This window comes from Leptidea sinapis, chromosome 2 (assembly GCF_905404315.1).
Source record: "Leptidea sinapis chromosome 2, ilLepSina1.1, whole genome shotgun sequence".
Taxonomy (NCBI): domain Eukaryota; kingdom Metazoa; phylum Arthropoda; class Insecta; order Lepidoptera; family Pieridae; genus Leptidea; species Leptidea sinapis.
This window is the reverse complement of record NC_066266.1, coordinates 28,573,881-28,595,805: the sequence shown is the minus strand read 5'-3', so window position 1 is coordinate 28,595,805 and position 21,925 is coordinate 28,573,881. Positions and strand designations below refer to the sequence as shown.

Sequence of the window (21,925 nt, the reverse complement as noted above, 5' to 3'; positions counted from 1 at the left end):
ATGCAGTTATTGTTTTTTTATGAATGGAGGGCATGATTCCTTTCACGAGTTTTCTCTAAGTCTCGTAGTTTCCGAGTCAAAGCCAGCCTGTATATCGTGGACGTGTTTGTGGACAGAGGGTGGCGGCGCGGGCGAGGTGTGGCGCGCGCGCTGCGTGCGGCTGGCGGCCGAGTGCCGCGTGCTGGAGGTGGCGCTGCAGCGAGCAGTCGACACGCAGCACAGGTGAGTGAACAACAATAATAGTCATTTGTGTTTGTTTACCAAACTTACTTTAAAAAAATTACAAATATACATATACACACGTGCTCTTGTAACATTATTTTTAGTTTATATTGTAAATAGCTTAGTATTTTATTTGTTTTGGCCTTAAAACTACTTTTGACTAATCAAAACTGTTATTCTAATTTAAATTCTAGTTTATACTTCATCCCTCTGCTGGGCGAAGGCCTCCACCTTTTTCTTCCACAGTATTTTGTCGGCTTTGATCGGGTCCAGAGTACTCCTTCAAAGGCAATAATTCGTCGATCCACCTGGTGGTAGGTCTACCACTTTTTCGTTTTGCATCCCTCTAATACCATGATGTGACCAGATTACACCAGCTATTGCTAGATCTTTTTGTTATATGTCCTGCCCAGTTCCATTTCATTATTTTCGTTATTCTTGCTACATCTTGTAATTTACTTTTTTGTGTTATATTTTTATTTGGTACCTTATCTATAAATTAACCTTATGTGTATGTATTAAAAAAAAACTTTCCATGTTTCGCTGTACTGTTTATATTTTCCTAAGCTGACTCCTATTCAAAGCTATATGTTAGGGACGGTATTATACAGCTATTGAAAGTCTTTGTTTTTAAGCTTACATATCTCTTTTTTAAAAATGAACTTTAGACTCCAATATTTATTCCAACATTGTTGAATTCGTTTTTCAATTTCTATATCTTGTCAATTATTTATAGTGATACATATAGGTTTCTCAGTACTTCCCATACACTTGGTCTTATTCATGTTCATCAACAGTCTTGCTTTTTTTTAAGTTTGGAAATGTGTTAGAAAATAGTTCCACTTCGTCTGCAATTCTTAAAGCTGTTGACCATTTATCTTTATACCTAAGACTTCTCATTTATTGTCAAGTAAAACATTTATTTTGAAGGACCTTGCTTTACTCCTGTCTCAATTTTGAAATTTTTACCCTTGTACTCTAGTTTTATAAGTCCTTCATTATTCGTATATATCTTTCTGATTATTTTTATATAATATTCTGTTATTCCATCAGCTTCTAATGCTTTTCTTACAGAATTATGTTCTATTGTGTCAAACGCTTTTGTAAAATCTATGAATGCTATATATAGGGTTTATTGGTATTTTTTACTTTAGTCCAATATTTGTTGAAAGCTTTGTAGATGGTCGCAAGTTAAATAGTTTCTTTTGAATCCGGCTTGATCAAGTGGTTGTTGTATATCCAGGTATTCGTTGATTCTATTTGATAGTATCTTTGAAAATATTTTATACAGGTTTGTAATCATAGTGATCATGAGTGAGATCTCTGCCTGTTTCAGAATCCTTATTAATATAAAATATAATTAAAGATATATAATATATGCGCAGGTTGTCGTGCGCGTGTGCGCTCCACGAGTCGTCGTCCGTGGTGCTGTGTGGTGCGCTGCGGGCGGCCGACCGCGCGCTCGAGACTTACGACGTGCTGCTCGCACTGGCGGAGACCGAGGCTCGAGCCGCCGCACCCGCCCGCCAGGTGAATATACATTTATACATTATAATGCCTGAACAGTGGCTGGGACTTTATTATAAAAGTGTAGGTATACATTTACCCTTAAAGCTATTATGTATCTTATGAAGCCTACTAGAATTACTTACAAGCAATCCCTTATTTCTAGTGTTATAATAAAGTATGCGAATTGTTTCAAATGAAGTAACTTATGAGACTTGAAGTAAGTAAATTATTTTTTCAAAAATTTGACTAATGGTCGGCAAAACCGACACAGGACGATAGTTAAAAACGCGCGGGACGCGGGACGTAAGTCACTCGCGCCAATTGTGTCAGCTAACTTGTATGGACGTGTTCAAATAGACGCGAGAGTCGCTCGAGTTGAACGAAACAAGAGCGCGACGCCCGGCGGGATTATTTAATCTCACAATGCATGATGTTTCTCCACTGAAGAACCAGAAATAACACGCGGGAAGTCATATCAGTTTGAGAGGCTAAGCGAGCGACTATGTTTCAGAAGGTTAGGAAACACGCCATGATTAATACAATAATTATTAAAGACCATTGCAAGATATGGTGCTGTGACATCAATTATTGAACTTATTATTTTAACTAAGCTGAGCGATCAAGTGAACATTCTGAGTGATACCCACAAAAGCTAGGCTTACATTGGATACTAAACAATTGATATTTATATTAAAACATCTGACCCAACAGACGCTGATCTGTCAATAGAAAAAAAAAGAAGGAAAAAATTAGAAATGTGAAATAAACATTACTAAAGGATTTTATAATATCTAATATATAAAATTCTCATGTCGCGATGTTTGTAGTTAAACTCCTTCAAAACGGCTTGACCGATTCTCATGAAATTTTGAGTGCATATTAGGTAGGTCTGAGATTCGAACAACATCTATTTTTCATCTCCCTAAATGTTAAGGGTGACCCACGCCATTATTTTTTATATTTTTGGTATTTTTTTTAAATTTGTTTGATTATGACTCAGCGTTAAAAAAATACAATATACAACTTCAAATTTTCACCCATCTACGATCAACAGTTACTTTTGTATCGCAATTTTGATATCAGCAATACGTTTGCTAGGTACGTATTTGTGTAAACAGCTTATACATTACCGTTTTATAATTGACAATGTTTTTAAAGTATTAAAATGGATATAGTATGTTATCCTTAAGAGATAGACATATGGCCTTTACTCACTTTTTTGTAGGCCTGTATGGACGTAATTCAAAAAACGGCCCAAACCACAATCATGTCGAAATTGAGTTGAAAACACAAAACTGGTCACGTGATTCATATTAACGGACTGACAGAAAATGGCAGCCCTACTACATGACATCATGGGTTAGTAGCCTAACCCATATGTATGGATTAAACTAATATTTATTAAACTTTAAACACGAATTCCATAAAATGTGATGAAGCTACGTCCATATATGTACATATATCCACAATATTACTCCATACATTATTTTGATATAACTCAAACGGTTTAGACAATGTTTTCGTTGAAAACTCCCAGATGGCTTATTTTTTTCCGACACCTCCAACAAATATCGTTACTGTATATAAAGATGTATAAAAAACTACACAAATTATATACTTAAAACCTTCCTTGACAATTATGCTATTAATTGGTGAAAACAGCATCAAAATCTGTGTAGTAGTAAAAGTAGTTTTTGAGTTTATCACGTACAGACAGACAGACGCGGCGGAGGACTTTGTTTTATAATATGTAGTTATGTCCCAAAGTATTGTACCTGTAAACCCGCACATAAGTAATGTTTGATAATAACATACACGGACTAGTAAAAAAAGAAGGACTCCGCGCAGTGATATTAGTAAGTGAAGCACCGTTATGCTAGTGTGTGTGCGGTTACCTGGTATACCAGTTATACAATTTTTTCTTCTTTAAATAATCATATATCCAAAAATACTTTTATATTATTGTTTTTACACTTTTTCACAACCCACGACGGCATTTTTAAAATAGTTTATTGCGACGCAAACTGATCTGTCACAGACGATGGCAAATCTCATAATAGCGGCCGATCGGCGTATATTAGTGTAAGTGTACGCGTGGGGCTATGTACTTACACCTTTACCGGCTTGTTTTGGTGCCTCATTGCTATGTAAGATGACACTTTACATAATAACTTACTTTACACTTAACATAATTTACAGCGTGGTGCAGCAGAAGCGGTGGCGAAGCAGCTGTTGGCTCGACTGGAAGCCCCGCCCGCGTGGGGGGAGCCCCTCCTGTCACCCGGCCCCTGGTACAACCACAACAACGCACAGTGAGTCACCGCATAGTAGATTCGCTTTTGGTTCAACACCAATGGGTAATACACATGTAAACACATTACACTTTTTTGTCTGTACAGTCAAGTTACATTTTTTAAACAAAATCTTAAACATTCTCAAAGCATTGGCAAATAGTACAGTTGGCTCTTTCAGTGGCTATAAAATATTTCTCAGACACACTGTATTATGTCGCTTAAAAATAGGACAACCTTTTAAATGAAATGTATCTGTTTAAGTTAATTAATAATCACATATACTCTGACAGCCTTTTAGAAAAAATATCTTTTAATCTTCCTCGAGCATCCTCACTTTCTCAACATACCTTTTATATACCACTTTGTAGTGCAAACTTTACCTATAACACATTTATAAGAAGATCGTGTGATTTCTACAATATTTACGATTTTCGTTACCAATTTCAAAATATAAATACAATATTGATAAACACTTGCTCCAACGACACTAATGTCATCTTTCATTATCTGTTAGTATTACTCTTGAATGTCTTAAAAGAATATTTAGAATATGCACATGTAAATAATTATATAAATAGTGAAATAATATTAAATACATGAGCTTATAGTTTTTTATTTAATTATTGTCACATTTTTGCTATTTTCTCACCAAACGTGTTTTAAGTTTACTAGTCTAATATATTTACTTTACATCTAAGTAATTAATGGAACTGCTAGGTATATTTGAATTATATAATATGTAATTATGCTTGAACATGACTGTTTGTTTCCTGAAATAAATAAATAAATTTATTTAATACGATATGCAAAATAAAACTTGACTCCTGGTTAAAATCACAGAATTATGATGAAACAGTGAAACTCGTAGAAGTGTTAAGTACTCATTATTTTGTCACGCGCCAAACACAATCACACATTTATTCGTATATCATTAACACGCACCCACACACACACATTCACCCAATACTTAATACATTAAATTAGATGTCTTGTACTGTTTTATTTATTTACTTTATTGGAGACAAAAACAGAAACAAAAGATTAAATACACATTCAAATTATAACCTACTAATATAATTACAATTGTTCCCTTGAGTTGGAACCTCTTACTGAAAACATAGATGTTGAAGATAAAAGCTACATTTGCTTAACAATAAAAGTTAATTTTTGGTTTCTTCGTCCATTATTAGGACAGGTAAGGGGTTCAAGCCAATACAGCCGTATTCGTAAAAAAAACTTTTGTTAACATGAAATAAATGATAATATTATTATTATATGCGTTATGTGTCAGGGCTGGCAGCGCGGGCCAGGAGGCGAGCGAGTGGAGCGACGCGTGCGAGGCGCGGCTGAGGGAGCACGCCGCGCGGCTCAAGAGGGAGACCGTCGCCATGAGGACGCTGCGGCCGCCGCCCGCGCTCTTCTCGCTGCACGGTACTGCTGCTGGTGACGACCAGCGGTGTGCCACGTCACACGTCTGGGACGTGGCACACCACTTGCTTACAAAGTATACATGTCACGAGAGAAACCTGCTTTGTGCATGAACCTCTTAACTGCATATGAAGTCCTGGTACATGCTGCTAGGATGACACATGATACACAAATAAAATTTGAAAAACAAAATCTGAGATACGTCACTCGAACGGTCAGTTAGTTAGAGCACCGGCACGGAACGCCAGAGATCGTGGGTTCGAGTCCCGAATTGTTCATAAAATTTTGTTTTTCAAATTTTATTAACTATTAATCCTAGAAGTGAGGGTTATCACTTTAAAACATATCAATGTGCTTATGACACATGATCTCAACCGCTATGAAAGATATTAACATCACTGCTACCATATTTATGTTCTCCTCGTGTCTGTGTAGTAATACGCCGTGCATGCGACGTCAGAATATTTATTAAGTTATTCTGCATTCTTGTTGCGTTCGTCACCTTGAGACATAAGATGTTAAGTCTCATTTTCCCAGTAATTTCACTAGCTATAGCGCTCTACAGACCGAAACAAAATAACGTTTACACATTACTGCTTCACGGCAGAAAAAGGCGCCGTTGTGGTATCCATAACCTAGCCGCAGCCTGTGCAAAGGAGCCTCCCACTGATTATAGGTTTATAAATTAAAATTATGTTTTGTATAACCGATTAATATGTGACTGTTTGTTTTTTTAATTAATAAAATCATAAATGTGAGTGTATAAGTAACGGATCGATCACCTTCCAGAGCTGGAGGACGAGGAGGTGAGCCAGTCGGAGGAGCGACTCAACATGTCGGAGATGGAGACAGCCGTCATGATGCAGGTGCGTGATGTATACTGAATTATAGAACATTACAGTTGATTGACACGTTTCTCAGCTCATATGCAACAATCATGTGGAGTCTGTGACGAAATATTAATGACATTTAGATGAATTGGATTATTTTCCGCAATTGTGTGCGTGCATGTAATTATGTTGAATCAAAGTTAAATAAACTTTATTAAAATCAACTTAACTAAGCGCTTCTGAATCGTCATTACAAATATTTATTTTAAATTATTTATTGAATTACCATAATATGTTCTTAAATAGTTGAGCTCGTGAGAACATTTAAGAAACTCAACGACCACTATTTTGAATCAAATAGAGTATTTTACAATGGGTGTAATATATATAACGAATTAGTTTGTAAGGAGCTGCATCCAATAAGTTGAATTTAAATAATATATAGTATTTCATTAAAAGTAATAAGGAATTAAATATATTAATATAAATTATCTTATATTCAATCAATCGACCTTTATAGCTTGAATTCATTGTTTGTGTGCGGATGCTTCGTGAACATGATGGTCGTGATTACTATCATCGCATCCAACAAATTATTGAATAACTAGCTGACCCGGCAAACGTTGTTTTGCCATATAAAGTATAATTCACGCGATAGTTTTATAAGTAATAAAATATTGCCTATATTATAGCCTGTACATCATTTTGTTCTATTGTCAATAGTTTTTGCAGCGCACGCAAAAAAAGGTTTTCGATTTTACACCTTGTGTTACAAAATAGCAATTTTATTACGGATCCCTAATCTGAAAAAAAAAACATAGCCTATAGCCTTCCTCGATAAATGGACAACCCAACACTGAAAGAATCATTCAAATCGGACCAGAGATTAGCGCGTTCAAACAAACAAACAAACACTGCAGCTTTATATATTAGTATAGATTATACATACGGTATAGATAATCGTATGAAAGCACTTCATTGATACAAGCTTAAGCAGAATTATTTTATTCAAAAGTTGTGAGCCTTCTTCAGTGTAAATTCCGCTAAGATTCGTCTTCAATCAATTCGACACGTGTTTCGCCTCTACACGAGGCATCCTCAGGAGATGTTGACTTACGAAACTCTGGCACGAGACTGAATTGAATGAGCCGGTAACCGTTTTATATGCTTTCGCCCCATGATTTGGCGCGCCGTGATTGCTCGGCTGTTGTGACTTATTACGCCCGGAAAAAATACGTAACAATGGTGAAGAGACCAAATTTGTTTGTTCATTCAACAATGTAAAAATGTTATTTTTGTGTTTTATTATTACTAATTTTTCCAACAAGCGGAATCCTTTTTCACAGTTATGAAGTATATTTTATTTTTTTTATGATGTATAGTTATCGATTTATGATTTCCCTTTTTTCAAGTATAGATGGGTACCTAATAATATGTACTGAACCCAGTGTGGTATTTTTTTTTATTAACGCGAGTATTACACATATAAATAAAACACTTTTAAAGGATTAAAAGGCGTGTAATTGTAACTGTTTTACATTAGTATTTTTCGTAAAAGCTTCATTTTTATTTTACTTAACCCGACGTTTCAAGACCTTTCTAGATCAGGATTAAGGTTTGTTGTTTATTACAATTACACGCGTTTTAATCCTTTAAAATTGTTTTATTTAAATTTACTGAACCCTCTGTGGGCAAAATGGACTTACACTTGTTCGATTGTTTAGATGAATTATATTATTTAATTACTTTAATTGTCTTGTATCAATTTTGTTATGAATATTTTTTTATTTTATTCTGTTCTAAATGTAATGTTATAATATAATATTTATGTGTGTTGTGTGCAGGAGGTGTTGCAGGCGCGGGAGAATAACATGGAGAGAGAGAGACACGCCCACAAGGTGAGCCCGCACTGATGACGTCATGAGGTGATCACTTACAGTACGATAAGATAAAAGAAGTGTGTGCGTGTAATCTTTACGCGCGTTGAAGTAAAACTTAATTATAATTTACTTTGGGAAAATAATAATTAAGTTTTACTTCAAAAAAAAATAAAGTTTAATTAACAGAGACATATATATACTTTTTTTGCTTATCAGAAAGCTCATAGACGAAAAATGTTATTTTCATTTGCCCTAAAATAATTAAATTATTAATATCACACATATCAATATAACGTTGTTTTGTAAATTAACGAATAAGGCGTTATGGGCTCGGACCTTTTGCCTGTCCGATGGACGAAGAAAAATCAACGAATGTCGCAAACGTCAGACTGAGAACTTTTATTTATTCCTTATTACAAAGTAGTCATAAATGAACAAATTCACTTGGAGATTTTCAGAAAATATTACTGAGCAATTTTTTAAACCATTAAATTTAAAGTGTAGGGTTAAAAATTGTTTCAATTGACTTTTTTCTGCCGGAAGTACAGGACGCTCGGTTCTCGTCTCTGTTTGTATGTCTCTATGTTTTAGAATCTAATTCTTCTCTGTGTCGATAGAACAGTATAAGTTGGTCATTAAACAGAACTATTTTTGCTGTAGAAAATGTAAAACCAAATACTATACGTACTAATATTATATATTTTTTTATTTTTGGAGTCGGTGTCAGCCAATGTAGGTTAAGGTAACTATGTATGTAGTTACAATGAAATGAGATGAGATGTGCTTGTGTCGTGAGGAGGTGAGAGGTGAGAGTGGGCCGCGGCGGAAGAACACCGATTCGAAAAATAACAAGAATTGTAACTGCATTATATTTATCATTAACTATCTTTCTGATTTACAAATTATTATTAGATTAAACTTCATTATCTTATTTAATGTATAAATTATTAGTTATAGTAACATTAGCCATTTTAATAATTATTTTAATTAATTGTACTGACTTCTGTATGGTTTCTTTATACAATGCAATAACATGAATTGTTTCGTTGAAGATAATTAAATTATTAACGTTGCAGAATGAGTCGGGGAGAGATCGTCGACGGAGAGACCGAGAGAGACACTGGCTGGAAGCACAGCCCTCGGAGACAGACCTGTGAAGTGTGATCCATCACGCAGCCAACAGATTGTCGGTCATTACAATATGCGCTCTCGTGTCTACTCATACGTTGTGTCGAGAAGAAGTGACAGCGAACGACAAGGACACTGATCGTCACAGAACTACGAATCTCAGTCGCTTATAAGTTAATTGTTGTTACGGTTTCAAAAATATTGTATTATCCATAGACTCACAATATACTAGTGTAAAGTAGAATCTATTGTAATTGTAACCAATTTTGATTGACAAGTCGTCAACAGTCAGCCACTATTGACATTCGCTGCTTAGTGCTTTGAATAAGCATAACAAGTAGCTAACGATTACACTGACAAATTAAATTAACAAACAAAATTATTCACTTGTTACCGGATCGTCATTCGGTTTGTACGGTAGTATATTGTAAGTGTATGTTTAACATACACTTATACTTAGCATGTTAAAACTGCGCTGTGTAGTTCTAGTTTACAAAATATTGCTTCACTGACTGCATCGGGTTACTTCAACTTTATTTTAAAGTTACAGAAAGACACTAACGAGATAATCATGTTTTAAATAATTTATAATTAATTAATATTATATACATTGTCTTAACAATCAACGGGACACTGTCTCATTGACAACAATCAACATTAAATACTTACTGGTTAAAGGTGCGTACAGACTGGTCAAACGTAATACCACGAGAGTGGGTCAGGGATTGAAAATAATACACCGCTTATATGAACGAGTCTTTATTTGCGTTCACTTTTCTTAACTTGCACTTTGCCGGTCTGCCGCTGTTTCTCTTGTCGATGGCGGTGCCTTCAGTACATCACACCGCACCGAACACTAGTTCTCTTCTTTCTTCTGATTCACTTTTCACTACTTCTTCTTTTCTTCCTTCTTTTCCATTTTCACTTTTGAGTCTAAACTAGAACTGCCGTAGGCCACGCTTAGTATGGCTTATATACCCGCAGATCGGTTCTATTTTATGAAAATAAGGGACGAGACGAGCAGGATGGTCAACCAATGGTAATGCAGTGCCACTCAACATTCTTGAAAAACCCCAAAAATTCTAAGACATAAGATGTCCGAAACACAATAATGCTTACACATTACTATTTCACGGCAGAAATAGACGCCGTTGTTGTACCGATAATCCGAGCCTCCCGCTGGTAATAACCAATACACAGTTACCTCACACCCGGGAGGTGACATCTTACATGTTGTTGAAGCAATTATCACATTTTAAAATAAACTATATTATAATAGAGAGGTCGTGACTCAATCATAATAAATAAGATATAGCTTTCATGGTTATAATATAATAGTAACTATGACTTATTGAATCATTTACTGTTGAATAGTATCACCTGATATATATCTGTCATTTTAACTTTTATTACAAAGAATTATGTAGGTAGGCAAGGAGAATCATCTCTTAAGGGAGAAAAGTTGAAAAATTGTCCAGTTTATGCTCTCAATAACAGTTCAAAAAACTTCCACAATAGCGCTTTTGTAGGAACAGGGTATGATATGAAGTATGGTGTGAATGTAGCAATTGTAAACGAATTGAAGTAAGCCGAGTTAAAAAAAAATCTATATTATTGTCAACTAGAATAGTTAAATAGTGATTATTACAACAACTTACGTTGTACAAAATAATGTAGTAAATATAACCTTAAAGATATTAATATTATTTTATATTTAGCGCTTCTTTTAATATTTACCCTGATGCTACTGCAGCGCCACCCTAATTTAGTGCATTTTGATGGACATCTTTTTTACGATTATATACACAGATGATTCTCCTTACCACAACCCTCCATAAAAGATTGTAAGTAATATAATACAGATACTTCTTATTAGATTAACATATAAAAGTATAAAGTTAATATTTTAATGTGTGGTGCTCGTGGCGTCAATCGAACAATATACAATCATCACATTGCTAAATAATATAAGTGCCATTATCTGTAGAGGTTTATATTTTTAATAATATTGCTATTAGAAATAACATCTCGTATACTTGGATCAACAAATACCAGATAAATTCCACCAATCAGATGTCAACATTTGACTGAACTACGGTCACGAATCAGAACAATTTCGGTCAATGACCCGCCGTGAGCATATTTTGAAAAATATACGCCAAGATTTAATGTTCAAAATTATATTTTAAAGTAGTAGTGTAGTATAATAATTAATTTATTATATTTTGGTATTATTTATTAACAGTCATGGGGATTATACCAACTATGTATTAATAAAACAAAATTTAAATTACACAAATAAAATTAGAAAAACAATATTTTATGAACGATGTGGGACTCGAATCCACGACCTCTCGCGTTCCGTGTGGCTGCTCTCCCAACTCAACTAACCGTTCGAGTAACGTATAAAAACACATAATAATAACATAAAACATAACAAATTGTTATAATTTAATTTTTATTTAAAACATTTTTTTGCTCATGCGTGTTTTGAATAAACACAGCACTACATGAATATAAATATATAATATGAATATAAATATATATATAATATGAATGTATATACATACATATATAGTAGAATCAGACACTATCAAAGATATTTTTATCTTACTTCTGTTTCTGATTAAGATACAAAATCTGGGCTTTTATGATGATCCACTTGATGGTCGAAGTTGGTTCTTGGTGATTGGTTTCCACAAAATTTGTTTAATTAATAACAGCAATAATTGGAGCTTTATCAATAGTGTTAGATGATGCAGATTGGTCCGACTGATGTTGAATATTGATTGTTGTGGTTTTTATATAGTGTTTGTTGGTCCATGCACTGTACTAGCATATTTTACGAAATTAAATAATATCTATTTTAAAAATAACGTTATAAAATGATGTTTCTGGGAATGTCATTTAAGAATCAAATTAATCATCATTAATTGGTAAGTAGTTTTTGAATCTCAATAATTAAAACGAATAGTAGTAAATATAATATATTGATGAAACAACGTTAATAATAATAAAATTATTTTAATCGAATAATTAACTAATAAATTAATATTTGTTTTAATTTGTGTTTGATATTAATTTAACGTTATATAATGGTAGTGTTAACATTATGGTCGCTCGGTGTATATTATAATATGTATGTAATATAGCTGTAACATATTTTTGTAATTGTTTTATTTGTGTGTTAATTATTCGAAATAAAGAGGCTTATTCTGTGGTTAATATTTTACAATTAATTAGTTTAACCGACACTGATATAACTATTTAATGATCTGGACAGCTACAAAACCATTTGAATTGTCTTAAGTCTTGTCAAACCTATTTTAATACCTCTACCAAAGTACTAGGACTGTGGCTCCCTATAAGTACGTGACTTTTTTTAAATGAAAATAAGGGCCGAGACAAGCAGGAGGTTCAGCTGGCGGTAATTAATACGCCCTGCCCATTACAATGCAGTGCCGCTCGGGATTCTTGAAAGATCCATAAATTCTGAGCAGCGACCGAAACATATTACTGCTTCACGGCAGAAATAGGCGCCGTTGTGGTACCCATAATCTAGCCGGCATCCTGCGCAAAGGCGCCTCACTAGTTGAAACAACTACGAACAAATCTTTTTTGTTCGCAGCTTTACTAAGATAAACAATATATAAGATACAATTAACGGAAACTTCGTTGAGTTTTTATTATTCTTTGTTATTAAATATATCGAAAACAACGACATCAAATCTTCGGTGTTGCGGCGTCGGCGGGCAGTTGATCGTTCGCCCTCTCTTATATAAATTAAATTGTTACACAAAGATGGTACGCATCTCAATGCATGCCAAAGGTAAGGTAAGGTACCTAAACTAAAAATCAATAATGAATTTGATTTTTTTTTTTATTTACGTAAACTTTCAAAAAGCATCTGGAAATAGTCATAAAATGCTCACAAGTGCGCAAAAGCGTCAAAAAGTAAATTACGTAAGTACGTCAGTGGATGCTACAGGGTCGCAGAGAATCGCGATATGTATATACGTACTTCAAACTTCTTTATCCTCAATATATTCCTGAATATTATAGTAACCTTTTCCCATTAAAACAGTTTTTATATTTGTTTTGAATGTTTTGTCGTAGTTAGTAAATTGTCTCCCTTCTTGTGAATTGGACTGATGTGCGCAACCTTCCATCTTGACTTAATTTTCTTTATAAACATACGTAATAGTACGTATGCCATTGTGTATAATGCTACCAAATCATGTGTTACTGCTGCTTCTACAACACAATTATTATAGAACTTAGTCGTATTATACGACTAAGTTACAGTGCAGGGACACATTGATGGAAAGCGATGTGATTGGTTAATTTTGATCGCGTCGTTGAGCCACGCCCATTTTCCCCGCAAATATTGACTGACGTGAACATAGTGCATAGTAATAGTTTGTATTGTTTAAATTTGTCTTTGGTTTGGCCTACTGACATGTTGCTTATCAAGTTTGGACTAAAGGATGTTATGATTGACTTCGTCGAAAGTAAAATTTGGCTGGACAACAAAGAAAAAACAGATAGAGTGTAACAAATATTTATTTACAAAAATAACAATCGACTTATTTCTGGTGATTTCGTCTAATATACACGAACACTTATATCACAAATAATAATATCATATTATAGAGATTCAATATTATATATGATACAATAAGTACAACTAATTAGTGGTCTCGTTCATATAAAAATACTTTTTTATTTCGTAATATAGCACCATCATATTATTAATTGTAAAAAGCGAACACAAAAGTACCCATATTATCACATTAACAGCACACACGGCTCTCGGCGTAAGTAAATGTAATTATTAAATATGTCATTTTATATAATTCAATCAATACGGGAATTCTTTAAAAACACAGGATAAAATACATCTCATTAATATAAATGTTATAAGATATTTGTATATAAACGTACAACTTGTATGTATGTGATTATTTAAGAGATTCAATATCAAAAATCAATACGATGTGTACGCCCCCATGTTAATATACCATTTAGAAGAGATTCATAGAGCACATAAGAGCAGATCTCAAACAGATCTAGATAGAATATCGAGTAGCGACTCCCGGCTCGAAATTGACAAAGGGAAGACGTGATAATAATAATATATTGTGAATGTTATCACTTGTTTAATAAACAATAGGCGATTGTTGTGTTTCGTGTTATTATTTATTATCCTCGCACAGACGAGTTGTCACTTGAAGTGGTCAATAAACAATATCAAGATACAAATAAATTATTTCAATTTAACGAAGAATTCACATCACATCAGCTAATGTTAAATGTATGTAAATGACCATTATCCTGGACACTCTTTTAAATTGTAACGAATCGACAAAATCGACTATAACGAATTTAATTGGATTTATTGAGGAGGTCGCGAAAAGTATTGATGAAGGTAATGTATGTTATATATACCGATTTTTAGTAAAGCTTTCGACCTCATTAACCGTTGCCTTATTACTGAGGAAGATATTGGCAATGGGTATTCATGGTTCATAATACATGTGATAATCATATCTCAAAAATAGAACTCAAATCGTTAAAGTCCAAGGTTATGTATCGAGAGCATAATCAATACCCATGGTTCCCTCAAGGATCTCACTTGGGTCCACTATTCTTTATCATATTTATAAATGATTTAGTGTGTGACTTAAAATGTGAAAGAAAATACAGCAAGATGATAACAACATAATACTACAAGAAGAAATGCTTGCGGGATCACAGACTTAAGGAAGTTCAGAGCATAAGAGACTTAGGAGTGATAGTTGATAGGACATTAATTTTCAGAGAACATTTTCAAAGATCCTCCAAGCTTTCTGGTTTTATCTCCAGGCTAATTAACCTTTTTAAAGACCTGCAGTTTTTTACCACAATGTTTTCAAGCATCGTCAGAAGCATATTAGACTACAAGAGTTGGTTCACTATGGTCTTCAAAATAGTTGGTTCACTGTGCAAGATTGGAAAATATTCAAAAGATATTCTTGTACCAGCTATCATTTACAAATAATAAATGTAGAAGTTTATCAAAGTGGGAAAGCAGATTAGTATATTTTAAAATGGAATCAGCTGCCGGCTCATGAACCGGAAGACCTTTCATTTACCGTATCAAAGAACTAACGTTGGTAAACTCGCCCACTTACAGGTCATGTTCTCCTTATAACTCTATTTCTCATAAAACGGATATTTTCTAAGGGTCTCTCGCCTCAGCAAATTCTAAAATTAAGGATATAATATGATTTAATTAACATAATGAATGTTACCTTATCTACTTATATAAGTGTAACCTAAAACTTATAAAGTACCTTTTGTTTATTTGAGTGTCATGTCCACTTTTTATAGAGAAGAATTATTATTGAATGTCTATTGTATGGTCTTTATGTGTCTGTCCCAATTGGTGGACCAAATATAAAAAACCGTCACGTGAGCCTATTGTCCGTTGGCTCCCTCTTATATATAAAAAAAAAACATCAATTTAGATAAAATTATTAAATAGACGCATTTCATAGTCTTAGAGTATGTTGCAGTGGAGAGTGATGACTAATATTACTTGTCGGAGTGGCATGATGAACCAATATTTACAAACATTTTTGTTTGTTTTGTAACCGAAACAACGTCATTTATAGAGAATACGAAGAGTATAGGTCTAAGGAGACATCCTTGGGGTACTTCAGAAAATATAGTTTAGCTCTCGGAAGTATAAACATTTATGATGACACTTACGTTTGATTTGAATCAAAATAATAGAGGTTTAAGAGATGCCGTCGTCTAATAGTTTGTTAAGAATAAGATTTTGATCAATTTTATCGAATGCATTCAGCAAATAAGAATTTTTGTTGTGAGATTCTCAGTGAGATTGTGGTTCAAATATAAAAGAAGATGTAATCAGTTCTTCTCGCCGGAGACCCGAGCCGGTTGCGACTTGCGGTGTATGCCGAGCATGTTGGCGAGCAGCCTACTGGGCGCGCGCGGGCTCGGCTCGGCGAGCAGCACGGCGTCCCGCAGGCGCTCCCACACGAGCGGATCGTCGAGCCGCACGTATGTGTTGAGTGCGGCGTACTGCGCCAGCTCGGGGTCGGCCAGCGCCGCGTTGTCCACCAGCAGCAGCACGACGCGGCGGCGGGCCAGCGCCGCTCGCAGCTCCATGCGGCCCCACTGGGACTGCACGAAGTGGCGCGACACCACCACGATGGTGCGCCGCGACTGCTGCACGGAGCGCGCGATCTGCGCCGGGATCCAGTCGCCCACCACCCAGTCGCGGTAGTGCACGCACAGGCGCAGCGGCGCGCGCCCGCCCTCCAGCGCCGGCACCAGCCGCTCCGCCACCAGCGCCTCGTCCTCGTGCGCGAACGACACGAATGCGTCGTAGCGCTCGGCGCCGCGCGCCGCGTCGCCGCGCACCGGCAGCCCCAGCTTGCGCAGCAGCAGGCGCAGCTCGGGCCGGTACCGCCGCAGCAGCGCCGCGCCGCCCGCCACCGCCAGCCCCAGCAGCGCCAGCGCGCCGCCCGCGGCCGCCGCGCGCCGCGCCGCACACAGCGCGCCCGCGCGCACGCCGCCCAGCGCCGCGCCGTCCGCGCACGTCACGTCCGCCAGGTCCGCCACCAGCGCCGCGTGCTCGCCGAAGGCGGCCACGTGCTCCGCGTCCCCGCACTCGCAGCCCAGCGGGTTGTCGGCCAGCAGCACGCTGCAGTTGGCGGCGAACAGGCCGAGCGGCGCGCCCCGCAGCAGGTTGTGTCGCAGGTCTATCTCCATGGCGTGCCGCACGGCGGGGTAGCCGGTCAGGTTGAGCGAGGACAGGTTCGCGTGGCGCAGGTAGGGGGGCGCGCGGGTCAAGTCGACGGCTCCGGGCGGCGGCCGCAGCAGCTCGAGCTCCGCCGTCCGCAGCCCGCCCGGCAGCTCCGGCCACACTTCAGGCACGGTGTCACACTGGAGGTGCAGGCGCGAGGTGGCGGGCACCCCGTGGCACCGGCAGCCGGCACACGGCACGTCACAGTGCAACCGCTCCACGTCCAACTCGAGCAACTTGACACCGGCGAGACTGGGGGGCGACGAGCAGGCGGCCTCGCCCAGGGTCAGCGGCTTCGTAGTGAACCCCGGGAGAACTCGCAGTACCGGGAACAGCTCGCAGTCGCAGCGGTACGGGTTGTGGTCTAACATAAATACAGGCGCGGGCTCCCCGGGGGGCGTGGCCAGCGGGGGAGACACCCTGCTGATGTTGTTGTAGCGAAGGTCGACTCGCGCCGAGTTCACAAAGTCAGCATCCTAAGAAACGAACGATTATTTTCACAGTATACATATAAATTGATATCTTCGATATCAAGAATTTGGACAAGCTGGGATCCACTTCGAGTGAAAATGTTAAACTTACGTTGAGCTCGGAGATGGTGTTGTGGGAGAGGTCCAGCTCCTGCAACGAGGGTCGATAGCGCCAGTCGTCACAGAGCCGCTCAAGTCGGTTGTAGGCCAACAGCAGGCGCCGCAGGTGCAGCAGCGGGGCGGTGCCGCACAGCAGCTCCACGTTGCTGTACTCCCCGGCACCAACCTCCCCCACTGCGCCCGTCACCGAGATAACGTTGTGCGACGCCGACAAAATCTAGAGATAATGCAAAGGTAACTTACAAAATCGGACCTATGTGAAACCCATGATTACCTCCCGAAGGAACGTCATAGCTTTTAGACTCAAGACCATATACGAAAATTTTTGGGTACTTAGATAGGATAAAAGTCTTAAAAAAAGCTACTTCGAAAATGACTCACGTGAGACATCCGTTAAGTGCAAAATTTTAAGATATTGTTTAATTGTACTTCTTTCTTTATTCTTAATATTATACTAATTTGTACCCCTGCAACTCACAAGGAATACCTATAAGGAATTGGCTTTATGTTAACTGAGCACAGGATTAATGATTTTTCTCAAAAATTAACTAGTTGAAAAATCTTTTAACAAATGTTTTAGGCTACGGAAGTAATTTTATTTTTTATTTTATTTATTTATTTAAGGAAAACCAACATCTAATACAATTTCTGTAGAAACTTAAATAGTAACAGATAGCCAATTACAGGTTTTCACTAATAGAAGTAATATAAAATATGTACGTGAACACTATTTTTCGCCTCAAATTCATGACAATAAAGATACTTTTAAACAGATAGCAAAAAACAATACTTAATTAAAAAAGTTGAGGGTTATCCACTGCTTTGCCTTGGAAATGCTTGTAGCAAATATGTCAATATCTAATAATCTACTAACATCATTCACTGTTCTACACGCTCGCACCATATATGAGTTTTGCCTATAGTTGCTACTAACAGCAGGAACACAAAGTGGAGGGCTATATCTAAGAGTTTTTTGAGGTACATTAAAATTAACTTTATGCAGCAGATCTGGGCAATCGACATGATTGCTTATAATTTTTAACATAAATAAAAAGTCAGCTATATTTCGCCGTTCTTTCAGTGGTAACAAATGAAACTTTTTACACAAATCAACATAGCTATTAGAATCGTAAGGTACCTTAAATCTAAAACAAAGATATCTTAAAAATCGCCTCTGAACACTTTCTAGACGGTCAACATACGTACTATATGTAGGATTCCAAATTTGTGAAGCATATTCCAGATTACTTCTAACAAAAGTAGAATATAGTATCTTAATAGTCTTAATATTATTAAAATTCTTTGAAATTCGCTTAATAAAACCTAATGCCTTTGAAGCCTTGTTAACTATCTTATCAATGTGATCATTGAATAGCAACTTAGAGTCATGGTAAACGCCGAGATCCCTCGTACCATTGCATCTAGAGAGCACCTGACCTCTTAATGTGTAATTTGTTTGTAGGATGTTAATCTTATCGGGTATATGTGACTAATGAACATTTTGATGTATTAAGTTCTAGTTTATTAGTAAGACAATACTCCTCTAGGCGGTAGAGATCCTCTTTAAGGGCAATCATGTCAAGGATTGATGTTATTGAAGAGAATATTTTCATATCATCAGCGAAGGAAAGTAAATTGGAAGACTTAAAACAGGAATCTATATCACCTACATAGATGATAAAAAGAAGTGGACCAAGTAGTGATCCCTGGGGAACACCACTAGGAACTGAAACCCAACTAGAAGTGTAGTTATTTAGTACAAGAGCTTGTGAACGATTATCTATGTATGACGAGAACCACGGTAACAAGTCACCCCGTATTCCCGACTGAGATAGCTTACATATTAATGTATTGTGGTCGATTTTATCAAACGCCTTACTATAGTCGGTGTAGATTACATCGACTTGCATACCATTATCCATAGCGTCAGTAATAAAATTGTTGAGAAGTAAAAGATTAGAAACAGTAGATCTACCTTTCAGAAATCCATGTTGGAAGGGACTAAAGGTGTTTTTTAAGTTAGCATACAATTGCTTATATATGACTCTCTCAAAGACTTTAGCAATAATGCAAAGTTTTGAAATTGGTCTATAATTCGTAATTTCAGATCGAGACCCTTTCTTATGTACTGGTGTAATAAATGCCGATTTCCATAACTTAGGGACAAAGCCAGTAGAAAGTGATTTACTGAAAAGCATGGAGATAGGAAGAATAATAGTGGAAGAGCATTTTCTAAGAAAAAATGAAAAAATGTTATCAGGGCCTGGAGATTTAGTTATATCTAGCCTATCAAGTAATAATTTTATTTCATGCACATTAATATCAATATTTTGAATATCAGAATTAATATTTAAATCAGAACTAAGAGTTAAGTCACCGTTATCTGAAGAATAAGAGGATATACTTCTATTGTTATGTGTCGTGGGGTTAAGAAATGTTGTTTGAAAGTATGTTGAGAACGCATTACAGATAGTTTCTCCACTTGTTAAGCTATTATTATTGTATGTCATTAGACTAGGCATACAATGAGATTGTGACCTACTTTTCACAAACTTCCAAAAAAGTAATATTTGAAGAGAAACTGGTATTGATGAGTATACCTCGAGGTTGGGCAGCAACCCCAGCGCAGCGGCGGAGAGCGTGGTCAGTTGGTTGTGGTCCAGACGCAGCTCCCGCAGGTTGCCCGCGCCTCGCACCCAGCTCCTGTTGAGTAGACCACGAGCTCAAACAATACGTAATGGAGTAAACATACGAGTACTTAACATGCAAATAAAATACGAAGACATGATCCACCTGATGATAAACGGAGGCATCTGTACATAACACGGGCAATTTAATTATTTTTATTCAAAATTGGATAGTATCATATCACTTATTAATCGTCAAAAACTACCACCCATTTGAAAAGGTATGCTTCAGACCTAAGAAAAACGAAACACGAAAAGAAAATTTAGAATACGATAAATTTTACAATTTTAATTGCCAGAGGGCGGTCGCTCCATTCCCAATCTACCACAGATTCAGATCATTAAGAAAGTCATTTATAACAATTCTTTTCATTTTGTTTTGAACATTGTCTGGGATCTTATTTATTTATTAAGTATGGTTGTGTTAATGTGGTTGACATTACACATATTATCCTTACAAACAAATTTTATACATACAGGGTAACGTGTCTGATATGTGCAACAATTACGGTTTACATAGCTTTGCCAAAACATTTAAAAATATTAATACTAAATGACTTTAAAATTTACAATAACTAATAACAATAATATAAACTAAATTGTTAAATGCTCCTAAATCTTTAGCTTAAAACTATATAAAAAGTCATGAAACACGTCCAACTCAATGCGACTATTTATTAAATTCTACTCCTCAAGAATGTGCTTGACCGGGGACTGTAAGCCTAGATTCTATACGGTGGGGTATAGAAAATTTTAGATAACTTAGCTCTCGGATACTTGTAAGGGACCTAAAGTGCATCGACTGAGCAGGTACTCACAATTTACATTACGATTAATTGTGCTATGGAGAAAACATAGGTCATACATAAATCTCCTGTCCTTCAGTTTGACCATATTAAACTTCGCCAGTCGTTCCACATAGGGTTGTCACCATGAGAACTGAACGCTAAGTGGCGGGTAAATGATCTCTGAATATTCTCAACTTGTTGTGATTGGTTTACATAAAAAGGACACCATGCAACACTTGCATATTCGAGATGGCTAGGAAGTAGGGAGTTATAGAGCATAATTTTAGTTTTAGGGAATTCGAAATCCCCAGTCCGAATAACCCAACATCTGTGCTGCTTTAGTGGTACAATGGTTTATATGAGAAGTGAATTTAAGCTTGTTATCTATAATATTTTTCCACTTCCTCTTATTCAGTTCCGCCAATGTCGTACCGATACACAAGTGCTTTGTTCTTTCTAGTGTACCTCACCAGAAAACAGTTATTCAAGTTGCTAGTCATCGTCGCACCACGTTCTTATCTCGTTGAGTTCGATCTGAAGTTAGGTGCAGTCGTAGTGAGAATTGACTGGGCGAAAAACTTTGAGATCATCGGCGAATAGGAGTGCCTTGCAATTGTTGGTGTTATTTGTTATATTATTTATAAATATGGAAAAAAGTAAGGGCCCCATGGGAACCTTGAGGCATACCAGATGTTGCAAGATATGTCTGAGAATTATGTCCGTCAACGACAACGCACTGAGGTCGATTCTGCA

At 36.7% G+C, this 21,925-nt stretch overlaps 2 protein-coding genes across 2 annotated transcripts in view; one reads left to right on the top strand and one right to left on the bottom strand.

The window, feature by feature from the left end:
* Nucleotides 1-6,337, top strand: part of LOC126974478 (uncharacterized) — a 39,659-nt gene extending 33,322 nt beyond the window's left edge. The window contains 5 exon segments of the mRNA XM_050821995.1: nucleotides 117-222; nucleotides 1,608-1,752; nucleotides 3,931-4,043; nucleotides 5,326-5,456; nucleotides 6,243-6,337. Coding sequence (XP_050677952.1) covers nucleotides 117-222; nucleotides 1,608-1,752; nucleotides 3,931-4,043; nucleotides 5,326-5,456; nucleotides 6,243-6,337 — 590 coding nt within the window.
* A 7,501-nt stretch (nucleotides 6,338-13,838) lies between these two features.
* On the bottom strand, nucleotides 13,839-17,579 carry LOC126975375 (protein toll-like). The gene has a single exon (XM_050823232.1). It carries the CDS (start codon nucleotides 17,476-17,478, stop codon nucleotides 16,207-16,209), a length of 1,272 nt encoding a protein of 423 aa, XP_050679189.1. The 5' UTR covers nucleotides 17,479-17,579; the 3' UTR covers nucleotides 13,839-16,206.
* Between the last annotated feature and the right edge of the window lie 4,346 nt (nucleotides 17,580-21,925).

Bases quoted from the DNA above. Each gene is read 5' to 3' on its own strand.
- LOC126975375 (XM_050823232.1), bottom strand. From the start codon at position 17,478: ATGTTAGACCACAACCCGTACCGCTGCGACTGCGAGCTGTTCCCGGTA.